At 37.4% G+C, this 27,455-nt stretch overlaps 1 protein-coding gene across 1 annotated transcript in view; it reads left to right on the plus strand.

Annotated features, from left to right (window-relative positions):
* Nucleotides 1-27,455, plus strand: part of DPYD (dihydropyrimidine dehydrogenase) — a 367,211-nt gene that overhangs the window by 258,298 nt on the left and 81,458 nt on the right. The window contains 2 exon segments of the mRNA XM_086617732.1: nt 11,662-11,782; nt 12,716-12,835. Coding sequence (XP_086473858.1) covers nt 11,662-11,782; nt 12,716-12,835 — 241 coding nt within the window.

A 27,455-nucleotide genomic window follows, 5' to 3' on the forward strand; every position in this document is an offset into this window, starting at 1 on the left:
TTTTTGGATTATTTTTTTACTTTCACCTTCCATGGCTTCATGTGTGTCTCTTCCCTTTCTCTTTCTACTCCCTCCTTCTTTAAAACCCTCCTCATAAAGTAAACCCATTGCTGAGTTGCTTCCAAAGGAACAATTGACTCATGAGGTATTTCACTGGAAATCTGAACAGAAAAAGCTTGCTGATTACGTGGTCACTCCTGGGTTGGTGACATCACCCACCTTCCTCCAGTACCTGAGGATTAATTTCCTTTTCTGTTGCTCTTACAGGATTAAGGTGTGATTAAATTTCATGATTTAAATGGATTTCTTCCATTTCTTTGGTTCTGTATGTCCTTTATGTGCTCATGTATTCTGTTTTTCATAAAATGTAAAAGGAGATGATACTTAATAATGAGGTATGACAGTTAATTGGTATTTTGTCTTAAGAATTCTGGTTTTCATACACTCGAGAAGAAATGAATCAAGATGCAAAGTTTAATAAATTCATCATCAGAACACTATTCTGTAATGTTATATTGCAGTTTGACAACATTTAATCCACTGTTATTGGTTTGAAGGATTTTTAATTTAATTACTCAAAAGACAAAATGGAAAATAAAAGGGATCACAAGTAGGACGGTAATATTAACAGCACTGCAGACTTGCTGAAACTTTTTAATTACATGGTATGGCTGTTAATAAGGTTTTAAATACTGTTTATGTGTGAAGGCTTTTTATTTGTATATGGAAAGCATTCTCTACAGAATAGATTTTCTTAGAAAATGTAAAACTGATTCTATTTCCCTGAAATTCATGAAGATACAAGAGCAAGTTGGGGATAACCTTATTTTCAATCTCACTATGATGGAAGCGTTTTAGCTGGAATTTGCTGGATGACAGATGTCACAAAGAAGGTCAGTTCAGCCAAAATATCAATGACCTGCCACTGTTTGAAAAGGAAATAAAAAGATTTCAAACATTTTAATGACACTTCAGTAACCTAACTATGATGGGGTTTATAGCAAGTGCTTCCCAGAAAGAAAGAAAACTAAGATATTTTTTTTAAAAAACAAATGGCAACCTGTACTTATTCTTGCAATTGTATTTAATGCACTGAGAAGCTTTCAGAAAAGAGAAATGTAGAAAACTCAGGCAAGCATATTTCTGTGATCTACATGGTTAAATGTTTTGGTTAAATGTCCAGATCCTGTGGCCTGCTTTGCCTTTGGATATGTGGTTGCAGCATAAGGTATTGCAGTTGTTTATACCAATGATGTCTGGTAAACAGGATTTATTGGAAAGGAAATGATCAGCAACAAGTATCTATGTGCAGGGAAAATAAAATGTTTTAAGATTGTTCAGCTTGGTGCACAATAAAAGTTAATTGCACAGTGCACATTAATAGCTTTTTCTTTCTATGGTTTGAGTTTTATGCCACCATTTGATAAAGTTAATTAACAGTGTGTTAACTAGTCTCTTCACTGCCTACATGAGAATTTTCAGGACTAGGCTCATACTTTTTTAATTTTGTTTCATCTCCTAGTAAAGTTAGTCAATGCACTGGGAGGCTTGCTCTTTACAGTAGACCAAATCTGAATACAGGCCCATATGATGATCATTTTAAAACTGAGTGGGAAATCCTTCTCACAGCATAGATTTTAAATTTCTTAATTTGTTGGTTTCAATGGTTTATGGTTTCCTCAACTATTTGGTGTTTTCTGCCTCTTTATTATAAGAAAGGACTGAGAGCTTGCCTACCTGGCCACAAGAAAAGCTATTTGTAGCTGCAGCGCTCATATATTCAAATTCTCTACTTCCCTTTAAAATATTTCATATATGATGTAAACCGAATCAAACCTTTATGCCTTCTAGCAGGTAACCTCTGCATGAACTAAAGAGCTGAAATATTGTTTAATCATGCTGCATACCACTTTTTACGGTAATATGAGAAACATTATTTTGTTTGGCTAGAAAAAAAAACAAGATAAAATATTTTTTTCTATCGGGATAAAAAGGCATTTTTATTAGCCAATACTTTACATATACCAATACTGTTGATGAATAAATCTTTCCAGTTAGTATCTCCAAGAAGCTTATAAAATTAAATATGCAGTTTCACATTTTTCACTTGGAACATTTAGGTGCAATTGGTATCAGAACAAAGGATTTGCTAATTTGAACTGACAATCTGTGCTTCACCCTTTCAGGCCAACTATTATTAACCTTTATTCTGACAACCAAAGAAAATAATGGTTGTGTCTGACTCCTTTAATGTTACATTAAATCGATAGCTGTAAATAATGATTGCTACAGTTTTAACTGACCTATGTTCATGACACATAGAGAAAGTTTTTCCTATCATACAAGATAACTATATATTTTTAAAGCTTTGTAGATAATTTAAAATAGAAATTTTTCCAACAGTAATGTTTCTTCTGGTTGCTTAGATTAACATTTTAAGTTGAAAAAAAAAAAATTGGAATAAAGAAAAACATGCTTCCACCACCTCCTTAGAGAGAAGACTCAGTTTTCATAACTTCAATTATTTTTCTTTTAGTGCTGAGGAGAAAACAAAAAGCTTTTATGTGATCTGAAAAAGAAAGTAATTGCAAAGCTGTCTAAAGACAGCCACAAACCTTTCAAGTCTCAGTTGTGCTTGCTCTCGCCATCCCTCTTATCGTTGCTCTAACTCCCAAAACAAATGTATGTTTTGTACTTTTGTGTACCAGTCAATCAAAAATTTCAGCTCATTTTTGACCTTGTCTTCTTGTTGGTTATCTTTTCAGTCATTAGGTGCTACATTATCTGAGACAGGGTGTAGGAGTGCCATGCTGCTAATAAGGTATCCAAAGTGGATCTCCCACACAGCGCTTTGATAAATGTATTCTTGAGTTTGGATACTGACCTATGTTAATATTGGCAGCTGTTAGATGAGATACTGTAAAAAGCTTTGGAGTGTTGGTTTGTTTTTTCAAACACATGTTAAGCATCGTTCATTGGTGCAGCTCCAGTAGCGTACTAGACTAAGGAAATGCTGTAACAACTTATTGTTCTCATTTTTTCATTTGGAATAGAGAGAAGTGGTCAAAGGCTTTGTCTTATGCTTTTAACATCTTTCAAAGGTTCTAACTGTAGAGCTGGAGAAGGGAGAAATAGTGTTTCTGATACTAAGTGATAGTGAGAAAGAAGAGGGATATTGGGATCTGCTAAAATTGAAATTTTTTAAGAAATTTTGATTCTGTCAAAAGCTTTTCTGCGTCTTTTAAGGTTTATTTGGTTAAACACCATTAAATTTGAAGTTCCATTTTTCTAATGTGCACCATTATTTTAAAAAAGTTTTTCGAACTAGCCTAACTGTGAGTTAATTACACAGTCCAGCAGTGTCATAGTCTCATGTTGGCTTTTCTCAATACCTGCTATTATCTCTCCCAGTATAGACTGGGTCTCAGAGCTTTGGCTTCTCAGCTCAGCCATGACCAAAGCCTGGACCTAATCCAGAGTGACATGATTTTGTCCAGTGACACATTGGTATCCCTGGAAAAAAAGGAGAATCTCAATTAGGCTCCCCCAAGTGGAACTTGAAGCGACTGATTTGAAGAGGGTTTTTTCAGTTCTTATAATTTCCCACAGAAAATTTTTTTTAAAAGTTAAATCAAGTCACCAGACTCTCGCTTAGATTTTTACTTTGGCAGAAACATCTATAAATTAGAAGTCATTACTCCCTATAAATATTAAAAAAAAAAAAAAAATAAAAAAAATAAATATAGTCTTTAAATTATCTTCAAATGGTAATGGTTTTACCTGAGTGAAAAGACTATCACAAAAAGAAAGAATGTGGTCTGTAAAAGCTAATGAGAATTTTCCAAGCTATGCTTCTACATCTTAATCTGCAGTGTTTTGTCCTTGTTTCACTAGTAGCACATGCTTAGTTATATAAGCCATATGATATCTCCTGAGTTAAAAATATTATAGTTTTTGTTCAAATTATGAAGAGAACAGATATGTAGAAATAACATAAATGTCTTAATTTACCCAGTAAACGACTTCTTTTAAAACATTTTTAAAAGAAAGGGACATTTTAGAGTATGTAGGAGAGTAGAAAATAAGTATATCCTTGAATTAAACCAGTGAGCAGTAGTCACAGTGCATATTGTTGCTATGGTAGTGTAGTTAAAAGGTAACAATGTGGACCTTACTTAATTCTTCTCATATTGATCTCTGATCTTTTACAAATTCTTCCCAAAATAAACCCCTACAACCTATAACCCCACTTCATTTTGAAACCTCTCATTTCAAAGTACAAGTTAATTAATAAAAGCTGAAGTTCTAAGCTGAAATGAAACATTTTGATTCTCCCAGAGCAAAATATGAAATTATCCATTTGTGGACGTTTATACATTTATATCCTGAATAGGAATTTCTTGTACCATTTTATTGAAGATGTCTGATGAGATTTCGAAGTGATTTTCTGTTGCTAAACTAATGGAAAAGGCTTCCACTACCTTTTTTACATGTTGGATCTGATGCCAAAAGGCAGTACAGTATTGACTGAAAGAGAGTCCTGGATTCACATACTGTCATTATCTCTAAAAGTTATTTTGTGGTGTTAGTTTCACATCACATCATATCATAGATTCTAGCCAGAAGGACAGAAGCTCTCATCCAGCAGCTACATTTTTGTGGGGTTGACCAGGCTGACCCAAAGCCTCAGAACTCATTTAGGCATTTTTTGAAATTTTTCCTAATATATATAGATAGCTTCACATAAAACTGTGAACACTGTTATTCCTGCCTTAGGTTAAACTGCCTCATTTCTTTCTTTTTGACAGCTGCAGTCAATAGATGTTGACCAAAAGCTGTCAAATTTCCTGAGAAATGAGGAAATATTTTTTACTCCAGATGAGAAGTAGAGAATTATTCATCCTCTATCCTGGGAAATACTTCCCTTAATTTGACAGGCTTTAAACAAATTGTTAGCTTTAATTAAGCGTGAAGTGGGACAAATGCACAACCTAAACTGCCCCTTTCTAGGATGTGAGAAGACAATAAAATTCACCATGAGATTTGGCAATGGTGTCTCTTTTGCTATGGCGACTGACTGCAATTCTGTATTTAGGTACTGTGGAAATTTTGGATAGGTTTAGAGACAGACAGTTTTATGAAGCCAATGTTGGACATCTCATAGTAGAAGGGAGAAAAGGTAGCTGTGGAAAAGATCAATAGTAATATTAAAAAAAAAGAAATAAATGCTAAAGATATTAATTTGCAATGCTTTAAGCTGAAATTCCTATACTTCTACTTTTTCTTCAAGTTTGAAGGAATAGCAAAAGAGTACCTCTTCACACACAGAGAGAAATTTTGTGGGTTTTTTTTTCAATTCTGATTTCCTAATGAATTTCTGAATCCATGTTTGATCAGGAAAAGAAATAGTGTGATAGATACATATACAAAGCATTTAACTGACAGCTTATCAGACTAACAAGTCCTCAGAACATCTGTGAGACTTCTGTAAAAGATGCAGATCCAGACCTAAACGCTGAGCCAGTGGAGTGGATTGAATAGGTGAGCAATCTGTAGAAATTATCATTCCTCACTTTCTAAAGCTGCTCCGAAAGTTTCCTGCCTCTGCCTGTCTGCACTGTGGATTGTGGCAGGTAGTGCCGCTCTAATGTTCACAAGGAAAGGGTAGCATAGTCCAGAAGAAAGTTCACCTGTTGCATGGAGGTTATTTGCAGATGGTGAAAGATTCTTTTCTCCCTTCCTGTTTTTCAGATGAGGATGCATTTGAGTCCTCGTGGTCTCTCAGACAGCCATTTGACTCTTCACTTGTAGACTTCTGTTGAATGAAACAGTAAAGTGAGAATAGTACATGAATTAAATTTAAAAGCCAAATCTTGCAAATTCTCACTTAGAAAGTTTTTCTTAGGCTACATCATTCCTGACCATAAAAACACTCGCTCCTTTTCCCGTTGCCAGCCATACCATTTTGGAAAATGTATCTACTGTGCAGAATGAGGAACTTAACTGTAGAACATTTTTTTCATATAAAAAATTCCTCCATTGATAATGGATGTAAGAGGGCTGCAAGATTTTTTTCTGAAGAGCCAGTACAGGAAGAATATCTGTCACCAGAAGAATGCACTGATGAGGGACTCTTGGGTGCTACTTGCCTACTAACCATGTATAAGAAATCCTATGTCAGCTTTGTGTGTGTTAAATTAATACAAAGACAAAATAAGTCCTCTGTAACTTAGTATTTAAAATTGCAAACACATTGACATAATGCATGAATTGGTCATGAAACATTTGAGAACAGTTTTGTGCCATCAAAAACCTGAGGTTTGTGAGGAAGATCGGACTTATGCTTGCGTTAAATAGAATACAGTATTTTAATTTCTGAAACTTTCTTGTTCAGGTCATTGTAGTCAGTGATAGACGAGATTTAAGGACTTTACGTGGCAGATCCTAATGGATCTTGCAACATTCTTTTTGCCATCTGAAACTTCCCATCATCACAGTCAGGATAATGGACTTGCACAAATCATCAGCATGACCTGTAACAATAACTCCCGAAGTCCTATGTAAGAAAGACTTCATACATATGTAAAATCAGGATTTTGTCTGAGAAGAGTTATGTTTTTATAATTTCCACAACTGCAAAGGTCCTTACCCTGTTCTTAGTGAGACAGAATTGCCACCATTGTAGTAATTAAGGATGGACTGAAGATTGCATGATATGATCCATTTTCTGTAGCAGTAATCAGACACGATCAGCTAATTGTTCTGCTGAGTGGTAGCCTTCCGTCTGAAGTTCTTGGGGGAAGCTCTGTAACAGGTTTATTTTTATGACGTCTTTCAGACTGACATTCGTATTCTTTATCTATGCACACATACATATGTACATATACTTACACATATGTACTTCCCAAGGACTGTTTGTATAGTAAAGAAAAGCATGTTCATTACTCTAAAGTAATTGTATTTCTATCTTTACATTATTCAAATACTCTGAAAACCTGATTAGGTTCAATTATTAAAAATATTTCTTCTGTTAATGTGGAAAGCATCTCTTGGTTAAAGCTATTCCAAAGAATCAAGTGCAGTTTTCTGCCAGACAAACCTTTTCAGATCCTTATGCAAATGACTTAGTAAAAACTGGGCACCAAAACAAGGTGAGTTTGAGGAGGTGAACCTCAGTCTGACTCTCCTCTCTCCATTTATTAAACAAGTATAATAGTACTTCCCTACCTCAGAGAGGTGTTCTGGGTACAGTATAAAGATTGCACAGTAACAAGATAGTGTAAAAATGAGGACTCTGCAAGAACACTGAAAGTAGGTCATAGTAAAAATTTCCAAAATTTCCAAAAAGCTACAGCGAGACATTTCTCTGGTAATCTCTTTATGGTTTTGTTTTTTTTTTCCATGAAACACAAGGAGAGTTGACCTACTCTATGCACAGCATTTTCACACTCCTTTTTAAACATGCAGGATGTATCTGCCTTGGGGGTGGTAGGACGTGGGATTTGTCTCATTACCAATGCCAAATGCAATCAGTAGACAACTTGCTGCTTTAATTTCTGAGGACTTATTCTTATAGTTATGGTTGTAGTTAAGCTTATCATGTGATCATGTAGAAAAAAAAGTGAATAGTTGTTTTTCCTCTAGTATCTACCCATTGGCAATGAGTAGTTAGGATTAAAAGCTCCATCTAGCCCAAGGCTATAATGAATATTCAGGAAAAATGATTCTGTACTGCTGCTTAGGGAAGTAAAAAGACAACCCCTGTAACATTCAAATCTCCTGTGCGTTTGGAATAAACAAGCAATATTTGATTAAGAACAGGAAGACAGAAGACACACTGATGTACATCTCATACCAAAAGAGACTTTATATTGTATTAAATTGCCAACAGATTCTTGTAGGTACAGTGCATGAATCAATATTATGTTTTAGCTGATGATAATTTTACCAAGCTTTTATATAGGTGGTGTTTGTTTAAAAAAAAATAAAAATACAGCAGATAAATGAAGTATGCTACCAATGGATGTTACAGTCCATTGAAGCATTTGTTCATTCTTTTGGATTGACACACAGAGTGAAATTATGCAACACATTCTGTAACAATCACACTAGATCATCATTAATGAGAGAACCAACAAACCTAGTTATGTGCAATAGAAGATAATTTATAGCAACATGGTAGACTCTGAACCAAAAGCATTAAAATCCTGTACTACATTAAGCAGAGTAATATTTTAGTTAGTTCATGTTGTTGATTTTGTGAATGTAAATGCCCAGCTGTTTTTACAGCTACTAACGTTTTACATATCAAGCCATTTAGAAAACATTTCTCAACTGTGCAGGCTTCATCAACCGCTTTATCCATGATAAAAGCTGCAGGCACTTTCACAAAGTTGGGCTGGGGTAAAAAAAGTATATGTATGTTGTATTAGCAGTGACAGGTGTTTTTTGTAACGCTATATACAAGTTTTATGCTCATCCTTTGAATGTTTTATAAATCCAATCTCTGCTAAGAATCAGTAAATACAATTTGTAAATTAGGGTCAATCTTTCAGAAATCCAAGTAGATGGGAAGCTCTGAATTGGCAAAATGAAGCCTGTATGTGGCATCTTTAAAACTAGGTTTTGGTACCAGGCTGCTCACCTTGTTAAATTTGTACCTGAGCTTAAAACTTTGCTGAATATAATCAATTAATGTTCTCAGAAATCTGAAGTTTTGAACTGCATTTCAAATTGGGATAATTTTTTTAGTCAATGATCACACTTAGAAGTGAATTCTCTACTTCTAATCACTTCAATCTTTCTCGAAAGTAGTGTAGTTCATTCATTTCATATAAAAATTAGCTGTCCAGTGACACAAGTATCTTCTGTTTTCATCCATCTGATAACTTCTGATGTGTTTTTCTGAGTCCTTAGTGCAAATATCGTAGGAAATAATGAATTTTATAAATGAATTGATAACTTTTTCTTAATGATGTAAAGCAGAAAATGTGATGTTACAGATAAAATCAGGTGGGGATGTTATTCCTCTTTGAGAATATGTTAGTTGTCTGTACAGCATAAAAGCTCTGGTATTCTCATGCAGTAGCTTCGTGGCGTGGAAATCCCTCTGGCAGCAGAAAGCTCAGGCATGTGGTGGCTGTGGCCACCTGACACTTGCGGTGTCACTACAGCGAGGGTAGAGAGGACAAGCTCGAGGACAAGCTCGGGTGACCTGCTGACGTTGGCCACTGCTCCAGGAGGAATCTGAGCAGGAGGGGGCTGGATGCTCCAAACAGAAGAAGGAGGCAGAGGTGAAGGGTGAGAGGGTAGGTCAGCTGAATGCTCCAGAACAGCTCCACTGTAGGACTGAAACTGAAAAGGGAAGCAATAAGATATGTCACATGTGCGTGTGTTTTGGGGGTGGCACAAGGGTAAACAGTAATTTATCTTTTTTTTAAGGTATGCAGCATTATCTTTATATGATATTTATTTAATAAGCAAATTAATTAGAAGATTATGGGGAAAAATCAGCTAAAGAAATACCTGATTCAATCCAAACTTATCAAATTGAATGGAAATTTTAATTTTTTGTATAAAATGCAACACCTTTCCAATTACTATCAGTGACCATCTCCCTATGCAGCAAAGCACTGTGTTCAATTTTTTTTAAATTTTTTCCATGTTTCCTCACTAAACATTCCTATTTTTTTGGAATATTAAGTGAAGTAAAATCAAAGATTTCACCTCTTTCAGTTGAGTTTTCAAACTATTTTCCTGTTAAGTTACTGGTGGTTTTATGGATGCTGAAAACGGGCAGGTTTCCAAGACTGATACAAGTGAGCCTTTCAAAAGGGCTTCGTCTAAACTTGTGCTGTGCAATCATGTATTTAAACTGTTTACTCGCTTGAGAAACTGAAGACCCTTCCATTGAATTTGTTGCATTAATCTTAGTGGGGGAGAAGCAGAACTGATTGAAAATGATGGTTACTTTTGGAAAAAACAGGTCAAATTATTATTTCTTAAGAAAGACAAACTCGTTGAATTGTCTTAGGTGGGATGGAAATTGATTTTATATGAATGACCGAGATCTCCCAAGAAGTTATTTAATGTGGATTAAAATGTGGGGTTTTTAAGTGTTAGTGTGTGTTGGAGTACGAATTTTTACAGCAGCACTATAAGCACAAGGAAGTCAGCATAATGAGTGATGTGATGCCAACATCCTGGACATTTTTACAGGATTTCTAAGGAGAAGAATTAACATAAAGGATATACAATTCATGTCTTCTGGAGGGTCTCTCATTTCTGCATTGGGCCTCAAGGAGATTCAAAACAGAATTGAAAGTCAAAGATGCAACTACTTTCATACTGCCAGTGCAGCATTCATACATATTTCATGGAAGCTGCCTGGGTGGAGAGATCACCATTTTTATTGGAATGGCACAGCTAAGTCTCAGGGTTTTACTATTCATGTCAAGCACTGTGTACTTTCCAGGAACACAGCCTGTGGGGATTTTGTTTGTATTTAACCATTGGCGTAGAGAGAAATAAGAACAAGGGGATGTTTCCTGTGTGTTGACTAGACTGACAACCTTGGTGTCCACTGAATTGTTTTAAACTAAACTTCATTTAGGCTCATCCTGTTTTCAGTTACTACGTAGCAATGCAGCTTTCTGAGTTTTTACAATATCCAAATTGGAGAAAATTATTCGTATATGACAGACTTAATTATCTGAGAGAGTGATAAAGATTTAGTAAATGTAAATAATTGCTGTGGTACCAATTAGCCTACCCACAGGTTATGCTTGTACTAAATCTAGTAATAGCACCATTCAGTTTTTAAGCATATCACACACCATGTTCTACATTCATCAGTATTGCAAATTTTAAGGTATTTGTTAAAGTGCATTATCAATAGCCAACAGAAAAAAACAACCTATACCCCAAGAGCGATATTGAACAATAACCGTTGTATGTGCCAGATGCAGAATGTTAGTTCCACTGAGCTGTTTTCAATAGAAAGGATGGTTGATTACTGTCTACATGAGACCTATTCCATAAGGGAAGTAAATGCCTGGAAATCATGAAAAGCCAACACTTGAAGATTTTTATTTCTGGCTTTAACATAGAAGATTTTGATCTTCCATTTGCACTATGGGCATCCCAAGTTATTCTCTGAAGTCAGAGGCGAGTTCAGAAGTGCTGAACTGCATTCTGATAGCCCTGCCACCTCGTCACATCCTTGTTCTGATCAGGGCATGATTAGCCAATGCTTCGGTTCACATTATTTTATAGGATACTAGTTATTTTCAATATACCTTACATAGAGTGAGTCATTAAAACTGAAAAGTAATTTTTAAAACGAATGAATAAAGAAAGTCTCTGTCATCCAGAATGATATTTTTCCCTCTCTGGGAAGGGAACATTTTGTGATATATTTGTCTTTTGCAAAAAAAAAAGCGCAAATTTTTCTTTTTTCATGAACTAACCTTTCTGTAAAGGATTAGCAGTTACTCGATGTGTCTGAAATAAGTTAACTAATGAGATGAGGTTCAGTGCAAATGTGTAATTTCACAAAATCACAGTATAGCCACTTATAGCAAAGTTTTCTATTTTCTTGATACACCTTTTGTTCATATTACTTTTAATTATGTTCTATATTTATCTGACCTGTTTGAACAGGATCCAGAGCTGGTACGGAACATCTGTCGCTGGGTTAGACAAGCTGTTCAGATTCCTTTCTTTGCCAAGCTGACCCCAAATGTCACTGATATTGTGAATATTGCGATGGCTGCGCAGGAAGGTAACTGACTCCAGTGCACAAGCTGTGCAGATTTGCTAATTTGCTGGATGGGGAAAGATAGGGGAGTTGCTGGAATAATAACAAATAACAGCAGAAACTAATATGGAAAGAGTTTATCTGATATATTTTATAATCAGCACAGTGATCAAAGGCTTCTTAATTTTGTCCATGCTTCTAGAATATAGCCATATAGGAAGAGAACTATATTAGACTGTTGGTAATAAATCATATATGTTTGTGTGTGTTTATCTGCATGCTCCTGTTTCTGTCATATTTATACATTTATCATACCACTATAAATTCTCCTGTTCCTACATTTAGTAGTGAAATGGTGTGTCCTGAGAAAACAGAAATACACCATTTGAAGGTATATGCATATATTAATTTTTTTCCTTGGGGTTTAAAATACAACATGGCAGGAAATTAGTTTGCAAGGAGGTGTATTAATCCATCACTTAGAACCATGGTCAGCGTTTCTCTGTCGCATTGTTCATTTTGTGTTGCTCCTCACAGTGAGAAAAGAGAATATGGACTGGCTCCGTCAGTGCAGAGTTGGTGTCATCAGCTTGGCAGAGGTGACCCCTGTGCTGGGGCACCTCCAAGTGTTGAACGTCCACTGTAGCAGGTTCTGTCTCAGGCAGCTGAAGGGTAGAGATCTGCCTGTCAGCCCCAGTGTTTCCCACGTTCTATCTTATCGACCTTGTAGCTCTATCAACTGATGCAGCCTACCTTGCAACTACTGTTACATTTATCAGCCCAGGATTGGACTTAAGGACCCTTCTGTGCATCCTCTTACAGTTTGTTGTTTTCTGTCTTCAGCTGTTTATTTGAATTTCTAGTTATTTCACAGTTTCACAGTTTTTTTTGTTGTATTTTTCCTCTCTTGTTCTTATACGCAATTTAACAAAAAGCGACTGACCTTTTCTTTCACAGGTGGTGCAGATGGTGTTACAGCCACCAACACTGTGTCAGGACTGATGGGACTGAAAGCAGACAGCACACCTTGGCCAGCAGTTGGTGGAGGACTGAGGACCACATATGGTGGCGTGTCAGGTAGGTGTTGCCCTTTTTGATGCATGGTGCTTCCTTGGAGGCTTTCAAAACATCAGGAGGTCCTTGTAGTGGGCTAGAATATCATGTCTGCAGTCGCACTGAGTCCTTAAAGCTCACTGCTGGTCAATGTTTCTAATAGTCATGACAGATGGAACAGATTAAGTGTGAAGGCTCTTGGGTCGCCCTTTCCTTAATAGTAAAGCGCTGCATCAGAATGCTGTGATAGGGTCACCGGAGAGGGAAGGAAATCTCTTCTCTCGTGACCCTTGCTTTTCCTCAAATTTTTCATTCTGTCACAATTGTCAGGCCCCATGTTAGACAGAGGCTAATGAAAGGGCATCGCAGGGGGAAATATCAACAATCCAAATGCAGTGTATGTTTCATAGCCCGAACTCCAGCCTTCCTCCTTCATTCCCACTGAGTGCACCTCTTCCAAGGAGGTTTTTTCCTTCTCTTCCCACTGTGGTAAAAATGATAGACTGTATTAGGCAAATATATGTATAATCCTTGAGATATACAAGAATATCTTGGGTACGCCATATTTCCAAGTCATGTTCCACAGTTTAATTTCAAAACCAGCAGCAAAACTTTTACACTCCAGTTCAGTGTCTGCACACACTAACATATTAATCTATTGACCTTTTACACTCTGTTGCTGTGACAACATGAACTTGGCCCTGCAAAGACAATACTGTGAGCTTCCTTCACTTTACTAGTATGGGGATTAGTCTCCTTGGCGATAGAGGTAGCAGTAAATATACATAACAGAGGTAATAGCATCTTCTTGATTGAGTCAAACACTATTTTATCAGACCCACCTCCTACCTCACCCCAAAAACATAATCAGAGGAGACCAGACAGGCAAAATATGCTTTATTTTACGTGACTGGTGTTACCCTTAGAGAACCGTAAGAAATGTAGTGAAAGATACCTTTTAAACTTTAATTCAGACGAGTGTATTCAGTGGAAAATTGCCTTATTGCCTTAGATAACTACATGGAATTTGGAATTTTTAGAGAACGCTGAAAAGCAAGGAAGAGATAACAATCAGAAAAAATTGTTATGCCTATTGCATAATGATTATTTCACAGTGACAGTCCAGTAAGATGTTATATTTTAGTATTATGCAAAATGGGAGGAAAAGGGGAACAAGAAGAGAACAGCTACAGCCCATTTCAATTTCTCTAGCCTGCCATGTTGACAGGAAAAGAATAAAGGAGGTCACAGTGGGTGCTGTGCATTAAAAATTAATAAAAGAACTATTGCAGTAGTATTTTATATAAGTAACACCATTCACATTTTCTCATTTAAGTTGCAATTTCTGAATATTCCTTCTTACCATAAGTCTGTCTAATAAAATCTATAAAATGACTGCATTATGAAAGTGTGTCTCATGTCACAAATTTAAAACATGTATGTAGCGTAAATTACAGTGGCACCTGGAAGCTCAGCTATAAGGGAGGATGTACCAGCATTTGTGTGGTTTATAATTCTCTTACAAGTGGGACCTGAGGAAAAGTCTTTGTTTCTTTTATATTTATATATGCGTATGTGTAAGCTTAAAAATGTGTTTTTTTCCCGAAGTTTTAAATGTGTCAGAGGAGATAGAAAGTGTCACTTTAGGATTCACTGTTACCTGTGGCGCAAATCTAGTTATTTAAAAAATATGAAAACCACTGAAAGTGCTGTCAATTTATTGTGCTTTGAAAGAGCATATTGTTGCAGACAAATATATAAAGGTTTCTTGCTGGTAATTGATATCACTAGGTCCCAATCCCTCAACTCGTTGTGCAAAAGAAAACCACAAAGCCAATAAAGTCAATAGATTCTGCAACACGTTGCAATACTTTCTGCTTAACAATCAGGGTATAGCAGTATACAAATTTATGAAAGCAGGAAAGCAATTTTAAATCAAGAGAGCTAGCATGCTCACAAAAAGACAAAAAATGGGAAAGCATGTCGTCTTGTCAGAGCAAGGGGTCAGAGTGGCCATACTTCTGAGGTCTGTTCCTGGCCATGCCAGGGCTCAGTTGCGTGGCCTGCAGCCAGACACTTGACCTTTCCGTGCTTTATTTCTGCTGTCTCTGAAATGGCAGTAACACCACTTACATGCCTACAGGCTTGTTGGGAAGTGCTCTGTGGTCCTGGCATGAAAATGGCTTCATAGTGTAAAGTATTAGTTTTCTATTTTGGTTTGCTTAAACCCCTTGTTCTGTTTTATTATTTGATAGAGTCAGTATGGTTTTGTTGTTTTTTCAAATAATTCCTCCCAAGAGATAATTAATTTTTTTAGTTAAAGAAGCCGTAAGTCTGGTCCATTTCCCGTGTGTTTTGCCAAAGCACAGCTGGTTTATCATGTTCTCTAGTGCACTAAGCTAGAGTAGACACAGGTCATAGGCAAGCTGTGTCTTGCTTTCTGGACTTCTTCCAGTTGCATAGACTTTAGCTCTCTTCTGGACTAGCACCGACGCTCTCGTGGTGCAGAGGCAGTCAGGGTGGCAGCAGTCCCTGCCCCGTGGAGCCACGTGCCCCTGGGCGCTATGGCAGCTGGCTCTAGCCCAGCGTGGGTCCTGGCACAGGGCCCCTGGGTCCGCTCTGCTGGTGAGGTCTGGAACATACCTGGTCCCAAAGCTGGTGACCCTCCACATCACCCAGCTGGTGAGGAACCGCTCACAGTGAAGTTAAACTGGATTTTAGATTAGTCTGGGCTTGATTGTCCTTTCTCCTCTTGACATGTAAATCATAGGTACCTCTCCCTACCTCCAGTAACATTGCGTGCTAGCGTAGGGGTTGCTCTGTCTGAAAGGTGGTTTTGCTTCAGAGAGTGAAAAGCAGAAGCCACTGTGCTCAGGGTCCACCCTCAGCAGCAGGACACGTTCCTCCCGCGATGGCAGGTAGAGCTGGGTAAGCTCTGCACCCGTGGCGAGGGGTGGATCACGTCGCAAGGAAGTCATTCTTCTAAAGGACAGCTGTTCTTCAGTGTTCTGTAAATTCCCTACATCCACACGTTCCTTAATGCAGTGCGGTGAGCGCAAACTCACTCCACTGAGTTTGATGAAGGTTTCCGTTGAAGAGCAAATAATGGAAGTATGTTAATGCCCTGGCTTAGCAGCAGCCTGACATTTTGACTTGCAGTCTTCCCTGTCCTCCACTGTTTGAAAATGGCTCCTACGTGGCCACGTACTGCAGAAAGGTTTTCCGTATACGACTTCCTCTTGGCCTCCTCTTTCCTCCTCGTCTACCTTGTGGGGAAGGAGCTATGTTCAGGAGGAGCATCATTCCTTTTTCCAGAAAAGTGAGACATTGAAAAAGGATTTTTTTTTTTAGTTTCTTTTAAATTACTAAATGACAGGTAGTTTCCTATGGTTTGTCTAAAATACATAAAAATAATAATAAAAAAAGTTTATTAACGTCATTGCCAGATCCTGAGATGTTTTCAGAACAGACTTATGTCTCTGTTTTTTAAAACATTTTTTTTAAAATCTTCCAAAGAAGCAGAGACTTAATAAGATTACTTACCCCCGTTTAGCTTTGAGTTGTCACAGTCAGTTTTTTCTTCCCAGCCAGTGCTCGGGCAGTGACCTTCCTGTTGATATAATTTGATCAGCTGAAAATTGCTAAGCTGTAAGAGCCATCGCTGTTTTGCCCTTCCTACTCTCCTATTTGTTGGGTGGTCTTGACAGGGAAGGATCCCAGTATCCCAGGTGGATGTTTGACCACTAGACTGTAGGATTAGTCTCTCTTTCTCCTCCACTTGCCTGCAAATATTGAATTATTAATACAGAGTGAAACAGCTCTCACAGGATTCATACTCATACTAGCACAGCCTGCTGACCTGCACACAAGCCTGACTTGGGAGAGCCTGGTTTAAATCCCAGGTGTGAGCCCAGATCCCAGCTGGGTTCCCGGTTTCCGAGTTTAACCTCCAACTATTGAGCATCGTAAAACCTCACTGGCTTTTCTTCACCTTCTACTTCTATTCTAGTGCCAAAAAAAAAATTTGTAAGAAAAATTTCACTTTAATTTTACAAATTGTTGGTTTTTAAAGCAAACTTATTACTAATTGGCACCATGGAGTCTCAGCTGAGCCCAAGGGCTGTGGTAGCCCTGTGGGTTTCTGTGGCTCTGTTACGTGAGAGGACATTGTGCTTAGATGATCCCAGTCTTCATCCATTTTTTATAAGTTTCCAGGAACTTCCCATTACTCAAAAAGTGAAAATGGCCTGATGAAGCCTCCCAAAATATTGTTTAAAAAAATAAACCTTTATGATGAAAGAAAATATTAAAATTAAGATACGACTTGCTAAACTGTGTAACTATCAAATGTTTTTGCAGGATTGGAGACATAGTTTGATTTCCATTAAGGAGCTTTTAGAATTGATGCAGCACTATTTAAAGTTTAAGAATATAGAATACATGAGATTTTACCCCAAGTTCTTTCTATGCAGAGTATTTGTTTCTTAAAAAGAAGCTAATGCTGGTTTTTGTCCTCATAAAGAATAACGACCTTTGGCTGTGAAAGAGGTTTTAGTCTGTATAAGTATAAATTATTTTGAAAATGCATACTTTATAGGTACTAGAATAGGATGCCAGCTTTCCCAGAGAAATGTTAATATACTGTCAGCAGCTGTATACTTCCCTAAGATTTGTTTCTTTCAAATATATTTTAAAATTTTTAAAAATTATTTTTTTTATGAGCTTTCATACTGTGTGTCCATATTCCAGATGTGTTTTATAAAACACATCACATTGCAGCACAATAGGATATCTATTGCAGGCAAGATAGAGCAGAGCTTCTGCTTGAATTTCCATGGGTTTTGTTCTTTGTCATCTGTTTGTTTCTTTGTTTTTGTCTCTAAGCCAGATCCTTGGGGGATAAATTTATAAAACCATTCACTGGACTTAGCAAAAAACTTAGGTTAAAAGCAAATCTCTCTATGGTGCTCTCACTATGTATTCTTTTAATGCTTTGTTGCAAAAATATTGCAGTGGTTTACAGTAGTAGTTCAAACATTTCATGTCTTATGTGCTGTTACTGCTTTGTCCAATTATTACATTCTGGAGTATTTTGGCATTATTTGCACGAATATATCATACAGCATGTTTGAGTATGTGTGTTTGTGTGTTTTCCAGAACAAGGGAGATTCAGAAAGTTGTGTGTTATAACTTCATAGCTGACTGCAAGGGATGTCAGAAGGAATATACCTAGATAGCAGATTCAGTCATTAAAGGTGGGAACATATCATTGTTGGAAACCAGCAGAGACAGTTAATTTTAGCTACTTTTGAAGTAAGTTAGTGGAGCTGTCTCTTCTTACAAAAACCACTGTCAGACAGCAATTGTGCCTTTTAAGGGAATGCATGTTATTTCATTAAATTAAAATGTATACATTATGTGAATAATCGACGTTATTAATGGGGCATATATTCTAATCTGAAATGTATGAATTGTATTGAAAGAGGAAAAGTTGAAGTTATAATAATAAGGGCTGCCTTTTAATTTTAATTTTATGACACATCATTAAAAGAAAGGTGAAAAAAACCCCCAAGAGCATTCACTTTCCTAATCGCAGTTCTCTCAGTGACTGTGCAGTGTGGATTTTGGTCAATAGAAATGAATGAAAAGCTGCCCATCACTGGAAACAAAACAAAATGTATGTATGCATAGGCACTTCTGTTTAGTATAAATATTACTGAGAGTTAAAGACTATTTACATTAACATATATTTAGAAAACAGTGTGGCTAGGAGTAAAAAAAAATATATGGTGTAGTACAATTTTAATTTTGTTTTATTATTTCTGTTAAATGTAGCTCAGCCATTAAAAGCCCTTATTTGCATATATTATGTCAGGATTCACAAAGAGTCCTCTGTTTTCTGTGCTGTCCTTGCAGCAGTCTGATTTCTCTTAGTGTTCTGCCGTCACTGGTCTGTGCAGGAGAGATCAGAGCCCTAATAATAGATTTTTGACAGGGAGCTCGCCTGCTACCTGCCCTACACAAATCCTCACTGTTCATGTTTGCTTCACGGCAACAAAGCAGACAGAAGGAAAATGCCAAGTGCTGAGTTTGAGGTACAGCCCTGCCATAGCTTGACATTTCAGCAGAATAGCAGTTTATGAGATGCATAATTTTTCATCTGGGACTCAGCTGCCATTTTCATAGAAGCTTGCAGCTCATCGACTGACTGGAAGTAGGGCAAAGGTTTACAACATAGATCAAGGTCTACATCCTTCCCATAGCTATTTAAAAATAAGTATTATTCTCCAGATAAGGCCAGAGAACTAAGCATTTTTTTCCCACTTTTAATATTTTTTTAGCCAATTGCTTTGCACAAAGAAATCACTTTACACTTTTAGCACAGGTGCTGTTTGTAGTTGATTAAAAATTATCATAATTGATTTCATTCACCAAAAGATTAAACTAGTCCTGGAAAAAGAATGAAGCATCAGTCTTTACGCACAGTGTTTGAACAAAGCTGTGTTTTCTCCTCCTCTTACTGGGAAAAAAAGCTCATTATGAGCTTGAAATGAATGAAAAGTCTTTACTCTTGAAGCGTAATTGGTTTGCGTTTTATTACTGTTATAGATTGAATTTAAATTTTCACATTCATGCACGTGTACTTGGGAAACAAATGCAGTGTAGGTACATACAAGTGAGTGTTTAATTTAGAATTACACATCTCTGTGAGCTTCAGTAACAGTTCACCATGTCACAGCCTCATATAGAACAATGGTACAGTACCTCGGATTAATTAAAGAAGCCTTGCAGAGAACTGAATTCTCAGTATGTCAAGATTTCAATTTTATGTTAAATATTTTCTAAAGGCCAGACCCTTAAATCTCAGGGGCTGTACCAAGCAGTGAGCTGTGAATTTAACCATAGGCTAACTGCTAATGATAAGGAAAAGAGTCCAAGTTGAGGCAGCTGTAATACAGTCATTGGATTAGGCTATCAATCACTCGGTTCCCTGAGGAACAGGCAAAGACGACAAAACAGTGAAAAGGGAAATTAGGAAGGGAGGGCATGACTAGAATGAGATTCTTCACCAAATGTATCTGTTAGTTGGATGAATCCCCCAAGCATCAGACAGAAATGTCCAGCATCCCTCTCAGACTAAAAGCCAAGTATTTGTTCCAAACTCCCAGAAAACCATCAAATCATCGTTAACTGTTGCTGGTCTGTACAGGGTTTTAGAAATGCAATCCTCTGTATTCTTCTGTTTTAATAGCCTGTAATTAGATTAATCTTTAAACGACTCTTATTTAACACTCTGGATTTACTGTTTACATCAAGGCTCATGTAGAATATGTCCAGTTGAAATAATTCATGTCCCAAATGAGTGCATTTTTTTGATAAACAAATAACCATTAAGCTATCAAGTCTTAACTGATGGCTACCAAAGGCGAATGTCAGAAGGTGACTCAGATAAAATCATAAATTCTACTCAGACATAATATGGTAAAAATAAGAGAGAGCAGCTGCGACCTAGCTTACCCAAGCAGAGGTGAAAGCACGTGCAGTTTTTATCTGGGTGCGTGTAGGTAAAAAGGAAAATCAGTTCATATAATGGTATGGATTAACACGATTAAGTGAAGAGTGCTCTTATAGTTAGCAGTTTAGAGACATAGTCTGATTAACAAAGAATGGAAATGAATAGAGAAAGTAAAAGAAAAGTCAAAGCATTTGAAAGCAGACTGGTGAAGCAGGGGCTTGTATTTAAACTTGGTTACAGTCATGGGTAGAGATGAATGTACCACATGCAAACGATGACATGATGAGGAGGTCTAAGTCAGTCAGGAACAGAATATTTCCCCTTCCAGTAATACCAGCAAGGTTGAACCCATTGGTGTTGTCTTTGTCAGCACAAGTTGATTGTCTTTACATGTCTGTCAGGCCTAAGGGAGAAGGTGTCTCTTTCTCTTATGATCACCTCTTCCAGTTTTAGACAAACACTCACAAAAAAAATCTCTCAGAATATTTTTATGTCATATCTTTTGGAGACTATCATTTTGAAAACTGGTATCTTTCTATCATAAAAAACTCCCTACAGTTCATTTTGGAGGTCATTTAAATATAGCCGCTTTAAGTATCTTGTGAATTATTTATTTGAAAAATACTTGGCATTTAAGTACTTTTCAGTTTATTCGAATACAGGAATGAAAATACTATCAAGAATTTCAAATAGACGTTAATTAAAATAATAAAAATCAAGAAAAGCCCCTGGTGAAATCTACTGCTAGGTTTGTTTTCCATTAAGTCTCAGCAGCTCTCAATCTGATCTTGCCCACCTTTCTCCCCTGATAATCACAATGAAGTTAAAATGTCTTTTCACTTCCAAGTGCAGCTTGAACGAGGGCTAGAGACTGTGATGGCGTGCAGTATAACTCTCCGGTCTTTCATATGATTGAAAGGCTACCACTGACTCCAAAGTGTGCCCAAACGACGGGAACTGCATGCCTTATGATATCTCAGTAGCTGCATTGAAGGGCCGTTTGGGCTTGCCGACAGGTCTCTGGCAGTCACACAAGTTAGAGCTGGGCCTGGCTTTCTGCTCCCAGGGTTGCAGACAATGCAGAAGCACATTTTGTACAGAAGCAGTAGTTCTCAGTGGTTAAGCGTATGGCCATGGGCTGGAGCACAAAGAAGATCATTTTAGGTGGTAGTGTTCAAATTGGCCTGGAGGGCCGCAAAGCTTTGTCGCAGTGTTACATGAATGTTAGGTTCAAACTTGAATACAGGTGATGAGCATTTAGGGAGTTTCAATATAGGAGGCAAAGACCTGACGAAATATGGTCCAAATTTAGGTGAATACACATCGGTGTTACAAGCTCCCTGCTGTTGATCGTGCAGGGCCCATAACTATCCTTTCTGCTGACTTGTTATTCCGTACCTGAATCAACAGCAGGGTTTGTGATACAGGTGGTACTTGAGAGTGATCAGAAGCAAGCGTCTTCTCTGAAAATTATGAACTGTACCTGTCACTCACAGAACAGAAGTTCTAACTGTAATTCCCAAAAAAATCAAGAATCTGGCAGAGTTTGTAAACAATTCTGATTAACGATTGTATCAGCAGAGGTTAAAGTCTGTGAGTACTGACCTGGTATGTCTTAAGCATGTTCATTTTCTTTCATATCTCACTTTGCATATTGATTTACTCTAGTCACCAAGTGGCATATACTGGTTGTAGAGCCCATCTGTATTCAGTGGAGGATATGTTCTCATCTTACCTGAAGAATGAACACATTTTTACATTTATGCAAAAAAAAAAAAAAAAAAATTACAATACATTGAACATGAAAATATGAGCTAATAAGTAAATAGAAAAATAACTTCTTATTTAACATTCATTAGCATGGAGCTTACTCCTGTCCTTCCTTCTCTCTGTGGGACAGCTGTGTTTGCAGGATAGGCCAACTGACTACTGTCGTACACCATGGAAGTGGGGATGCTACCACTGCTGACAATATACTCCAACTTCTGTATTGCCTGCTAGCTCCTCCACCTGATGCAGTAGCTTGGGTAGCCTCAGTGACTTAGGCATCTCTGTGAGGGTGTTGGGGCTCTCATCATTATTCCTATCTATAAAACATTGGATTGATGTGTTATAGAAATGAGTTGGGAAGTGGCTTGAAGAGAAGGTTCACAGTTACATGGAACTGTGCTGGCTGAGGTTAATCCAGTTGCAGGATATTTTGACAATCAGATACAGGGGTTTAGGGGAAAAAAAAAGAAATAATCCTTAGAAAAACTTTAAACGCAGGGCATTGCTTTACGTACTTATGAAGTTATTGCTGCTATTCTGTTTCCATGTAGGAGTAGCCTTTGAAAGTTCTACCACTGGTTAGCTATGATTTATGATGAACTCACCACAGTGAATACATCTTTATTCACCTAAATCCTGCTAAGATTCTGTATTTTTTAGTATCCTACTTGAATGATGAATAAATCCTAATGTCAACTTCACACATAAAATACGGAACACAAAATATAGCAGATTTGTTTAACTGGGTAGATCCTACATTTGTATTTCACTGGGCATCACATCATCCCTGGTGAGTTATTGCCAGAAGCATTTATAAAAGTATTTCAAAACTGTCAGAGCATTTTTTTTTACCTTTCAAAAGAATGCAACTAATATATAATAGTCAGCTAAAGGATCTGCATTTTAATGTGTCTTGTCATGCAAGCACGCCATTGTACAGAATGAGCTATACAGATATCCAGCTCATACACAGGATATACAACTGTATCCTACAAAATCTTTTAGGAAACCTGTTGTCATAATTCGGTTTTCCAGTTTATGATCAATTTGCAATTTCTATGTTGCCAGGTAATGGCAAATGTCTTCCCTGTAACGTACACTGTATGAGCATTTTTATTAAGTCCTGTTTAAATCCCAGAAGACGCTCATAGTCAGGGACTGAGCCACCATTATTTGGGTTAAGTGAGAGCCAAGTGAGAACTGTTGAGCTCAGAGTCCCACTGTTTCAGAATGAGAAATGCATTGCACAGCTGTCACAGATTATACAGAGATGGTGTTTTTAGTGACGGTTTTAAACACTGTCCATAAAATGCATGGTACCACACTTGACTCAGCACTGAGGTAAGGCTGAGCTGTGAAGAACTCTGTTACAAGTAGCTAAAAATGAGGACAGGACTGTGGGGTTTTTTGCAAGCAGTCACCCCAATGAAGATGTGATTAACTGTGTTATGGTTGTGTCTGGCCATTTATATATGTTTCATGGCCCCGTTGAGTGACTTATTGGTTTTCAAAAGTATAAATGATTACTCCAGCCCACATTTTGGCTGGGCTGAGCTTATCTTACTCCCTGTCAGTTATTGCTGTGCTTACACTGTTAATGCCACATCAGCTGCCTGCCCCTTGAATACACCAGCTTTGGCAGTATTTCCACCGATTTTTGGAGATATGCCCAAATCAAGAGCTGCTTAGATTTTAGTAGGGAGTACTCAGAGAAATCTTCTCATTCTACGCCCTGATAAATTCTGTGCATCAGGAGTGCTTGCAGAGAAGGTGTTGCCAGACAAGGCTTTTAAGAATCGTTTGCTTTTTTAAATAAATTGAACAGCTTCTTCAGAATTTATTGAAGGTGGGATTTGAATAATTCAGGTCTCTAAGGAAGATCTGATGGCAACTTATTTTCCCTAAGAAATATTTGGAAAATGCCTGCTATGTGGTAAATTTTGGTTTATGGAAATAATGAATTGCTTGCATCTTTGTTGGTCATGAAAACACATTAGAGGATCAGCCCTTAGCAAGTGTCCAGAGACGAGATAAACCCTGCCAGAGGCAGGGAAGTAACCCAAGTCTTGCTCCATCTTCTTGAGAGGTGTTTTGGGAAGGACCTCCCTGCTGCATGGGACTAGCACACAAATTTCTTTCCCATGCTCTTATGTTTCTCTTCTTTCAGGCTTACTATTTTACAGCTCTGAGAACCTATCCAGCTTACCATTAAAGTCAGATGGTGTGGGGTGGTAAAAGGGTCTTCAAAACCAAAATAAAATCATCACTCTTACAATCTCTTTTCCAAACTCGGGCTTCTTCCAGGACTTTCTCCAATGTCCTTTGCTATTTCTCTGTTTCTCACAAATAAGATTCACTGAGCCAAAGGTTTACTGGGCAGAGAAGGCAGGAAGTAGTGGTGCTCTTTTCTGCTTATGCTACCTGCATTGCCTTCCTGAGCTGCCGTTCCTTCCAGGACACCTCTCTGTCTGAGAGCCCTTTCAGCCTGTTGCCGCAGAGGCCAAGGACTTAAGATACAGCTGGTGATATGCACTCACTGTCAGGGATGTCATGGGCAGCTGTGGGCAGACGTGCTAACCATGTACAGCCAAGGGTTATCCCTTGAACTTCAGGCACTTCACTAGGAGACTGTTAAGCTTCTATCTCATCACTGTAAGGAGACAGGCACTCTCAGAGGTGGGTTCCTTTCTCACTTAATTGACTGCCTCCGAAATTTGAGGTTAGCATATTCCTAATTTATGTACCTCTGTCAAATGCCTAAGAGAACGTGTGCCTATATTTTGTGATGAAAATCCAGTGGTTAGGCAAGTAAATTTTTTTTTTCTGGTACAGGTGTAGACTTCTTTTTTTTGAAAACACAGATGTATCTGATTTTAGCCTGGTCCATTTTCTAATCTGATATCACAGGAGAAAGTGATATTTGTATGCCTGACATTAAAATATCTTCCAATCAGTTAAAGTAAAGCGTCTGGTGTTTTTCTGTATTTTAATAAGCCCTAATAACAGCATTGCAATCCCTTAATGCTGTTTCTTATGTTCTTGTTACAGTAGGTATATGGCACACATTTTCTGGTTTAAAAAGCTCAAAACAGATTTCAGCAATTTAATCTCAGTGTTAGAAAAAGGATCACAGCAGCTGCTATAGTATTTTGTATTTAAACTAGTTTTTGTAAAGACTCGTGACATGCTCCCTGGGAGCTAAATATTGACAAGCATGCTCTGGCAAGCAAGATCAAGCTTGGTGAGTTAACACAGCTCAAGTCTCTGCACTGACACTGTAACCCAAGTCTGAAAACTATTATCCTACTCCATTTGTTTTGGCTTTATAGATGATACTGTCCACTTGAATTAGGGATTTCTACTGTATTTTAATACTATAACTGTGGATTCATATTTGATTTAGGACCACAACACATGCAAGGTTGCTTTTACATTTGTGTTTGATGACATCTTCAGCAATGTATTGTGTGTAAAATCACAAATGACAGCATAAAACCTTCATGACGTCAAACCTTCAAAATAGAAGTATACATTGAGTGTAAAATAATTTAAAAATCACATTTATCTTTTATGCTATAGAACGCACCATGTCCTAAAACTGCAAGTCTGTGAAAGCTGTGGATCAAAAGTGAAGCTTGGACTGTATTCATTATGGGATATAATTTAGGAGATTAATTTTTATTTGTGTTTTGTAACTGAAAAGAAAAATCTATGTTTTTTCTAATCGTAACCATTTTTGTTATGCTTATAGTTTACTTTTTGAATTTCTGAATAAAGAACTTAAGCCTATTTGGGCTTTTAGTAAATTTAGCATATACACTAAATCGATTACCAGATGCATTGTGCAGCATATGGCATTGTACAGTCTTTGTGTGCTTCATAGTATTTTCTTAAATTACCAGCATTTGTTTTGATTCCAAAAATGCACTTGTCTCGGCTCTCTAGTGCTTTGGACTTAAATGCTGGCTTTTCAGTGCTGAACAGATGTGTTAGAGTTTCACATGGAACACTTATGCTTTTGTGAGTCTTCCTCTTTAAGCTTTCCATATGCAGTATTATGTCAGCGATAGCTCATGCAAATGGGACCTCTTTGTATGAACATTCATTGCTTAAAATAATCTTCAGAATTCCTAATAATTCTGCATGACCAAGAAGAACAAGGAAGCAACTCAGTTCTGCCCTAAGATAGTGCCCTCAGAGTGAATCAATTCTTTCAGATATGTTTTATTTTAGTTTAGAGAAAAACAGGAAGGAAGGAGAATGTAATTCCTTCATGAGTGACAGCAACAGTCAACAACAGTCCTGTGTGCTCCTGTGAACAGCCATATTCCCATGCTTGAGGCTGTGGTTCGAGTGGGCATAAAAATTCATCCATGAAAATGCACAGAATGAGGTGGCCAGGACATTAGTATCTAATTTTCTTCTGAGAGGAGACCGCTTGAGTTGATTTACAAAGCACACTTCTAAAAAGGTATCCTTTAAATTACCAACAGTTTTAGAGAAAAGGGTGATATGACATCCTGGGCCAAGGGCTTTGTGACCAGGAGAGCTGACTGCTGCCTCTTCTGCTCAGGTGCAATTGCTCTCTTCATGCACAGATTTCCAGGTCTCCCATTGCACCCTATTTCTCCTGTGTGATAAAAATATTATACCTTTGTATAGCATTTGGATATCCTGTCCTAGAAGGCAGTGCATAAGCACCAAATATTGCTCTTATGTGTTTCACAGCAGCAGTGTGTGTTCTGATCAGTATTTTAAAATCAGCAAACATTTGTGGGCCCCTGGCTTTCTGTTACTTGGCCTTTGATAACTGAAGACCAGTGAATGCAGTTTCAGGAGTTGTGTTGCTATAACTTTTCTTCAGTGGAAGCTGAGGGGATGAGTAAGTACATAAATTAAGTCTCTTACTTGCCCTCTAAGCTGCCCTCACTGGATAACAATTAAAATGATCTGACAGAGCGATGCACTAAATTCCCTCGCATCCTCTCGTGTTGCTCTGAATACATCAAACAAATGCGTATTTAGTCCTATTAATGCTGTTATTTTTATTAATGCAGAAAGCAGAGTTATGATGCAGGTGTATAATTTCATCTTGAAATCAGCATTGAGTTGTGTGTGTGGTTACAAGCAGGACTGATATAACCATGTGTTAATTACAAAGTCTTGATAATATATCCAGAGCTAGTAAAGGCCTCCGCAAATAACGTTTGTGCTTCTTTTATGCCACAAATAGTTTACACAGCACAGACATGCTATTATTTTGCTTTCCATTAAGGCATTAACTCTTAAGTTCACTGTACGCTCTCAGCAAAAGAAATGACATGAAACTTGCTGTAATTGTGAAGGTTATTAAAACGA

Source organism: Tauraco erythrolophus, chromosome 10 (genome assembly GCF_009769465.1).
Source record: "Tauraco erythrolophus isolate bTauEry1 chromosome 10, bTauEry1.pri, whole genome shotgun sequence".
Classification (NCBI taxonomy): domain Eukaryota; kingdom Metazoa; phylum Chordata; class Aves; order Musophagiformes; family Musophagidae; genus Tauraco; species Tauraco erythrolophus.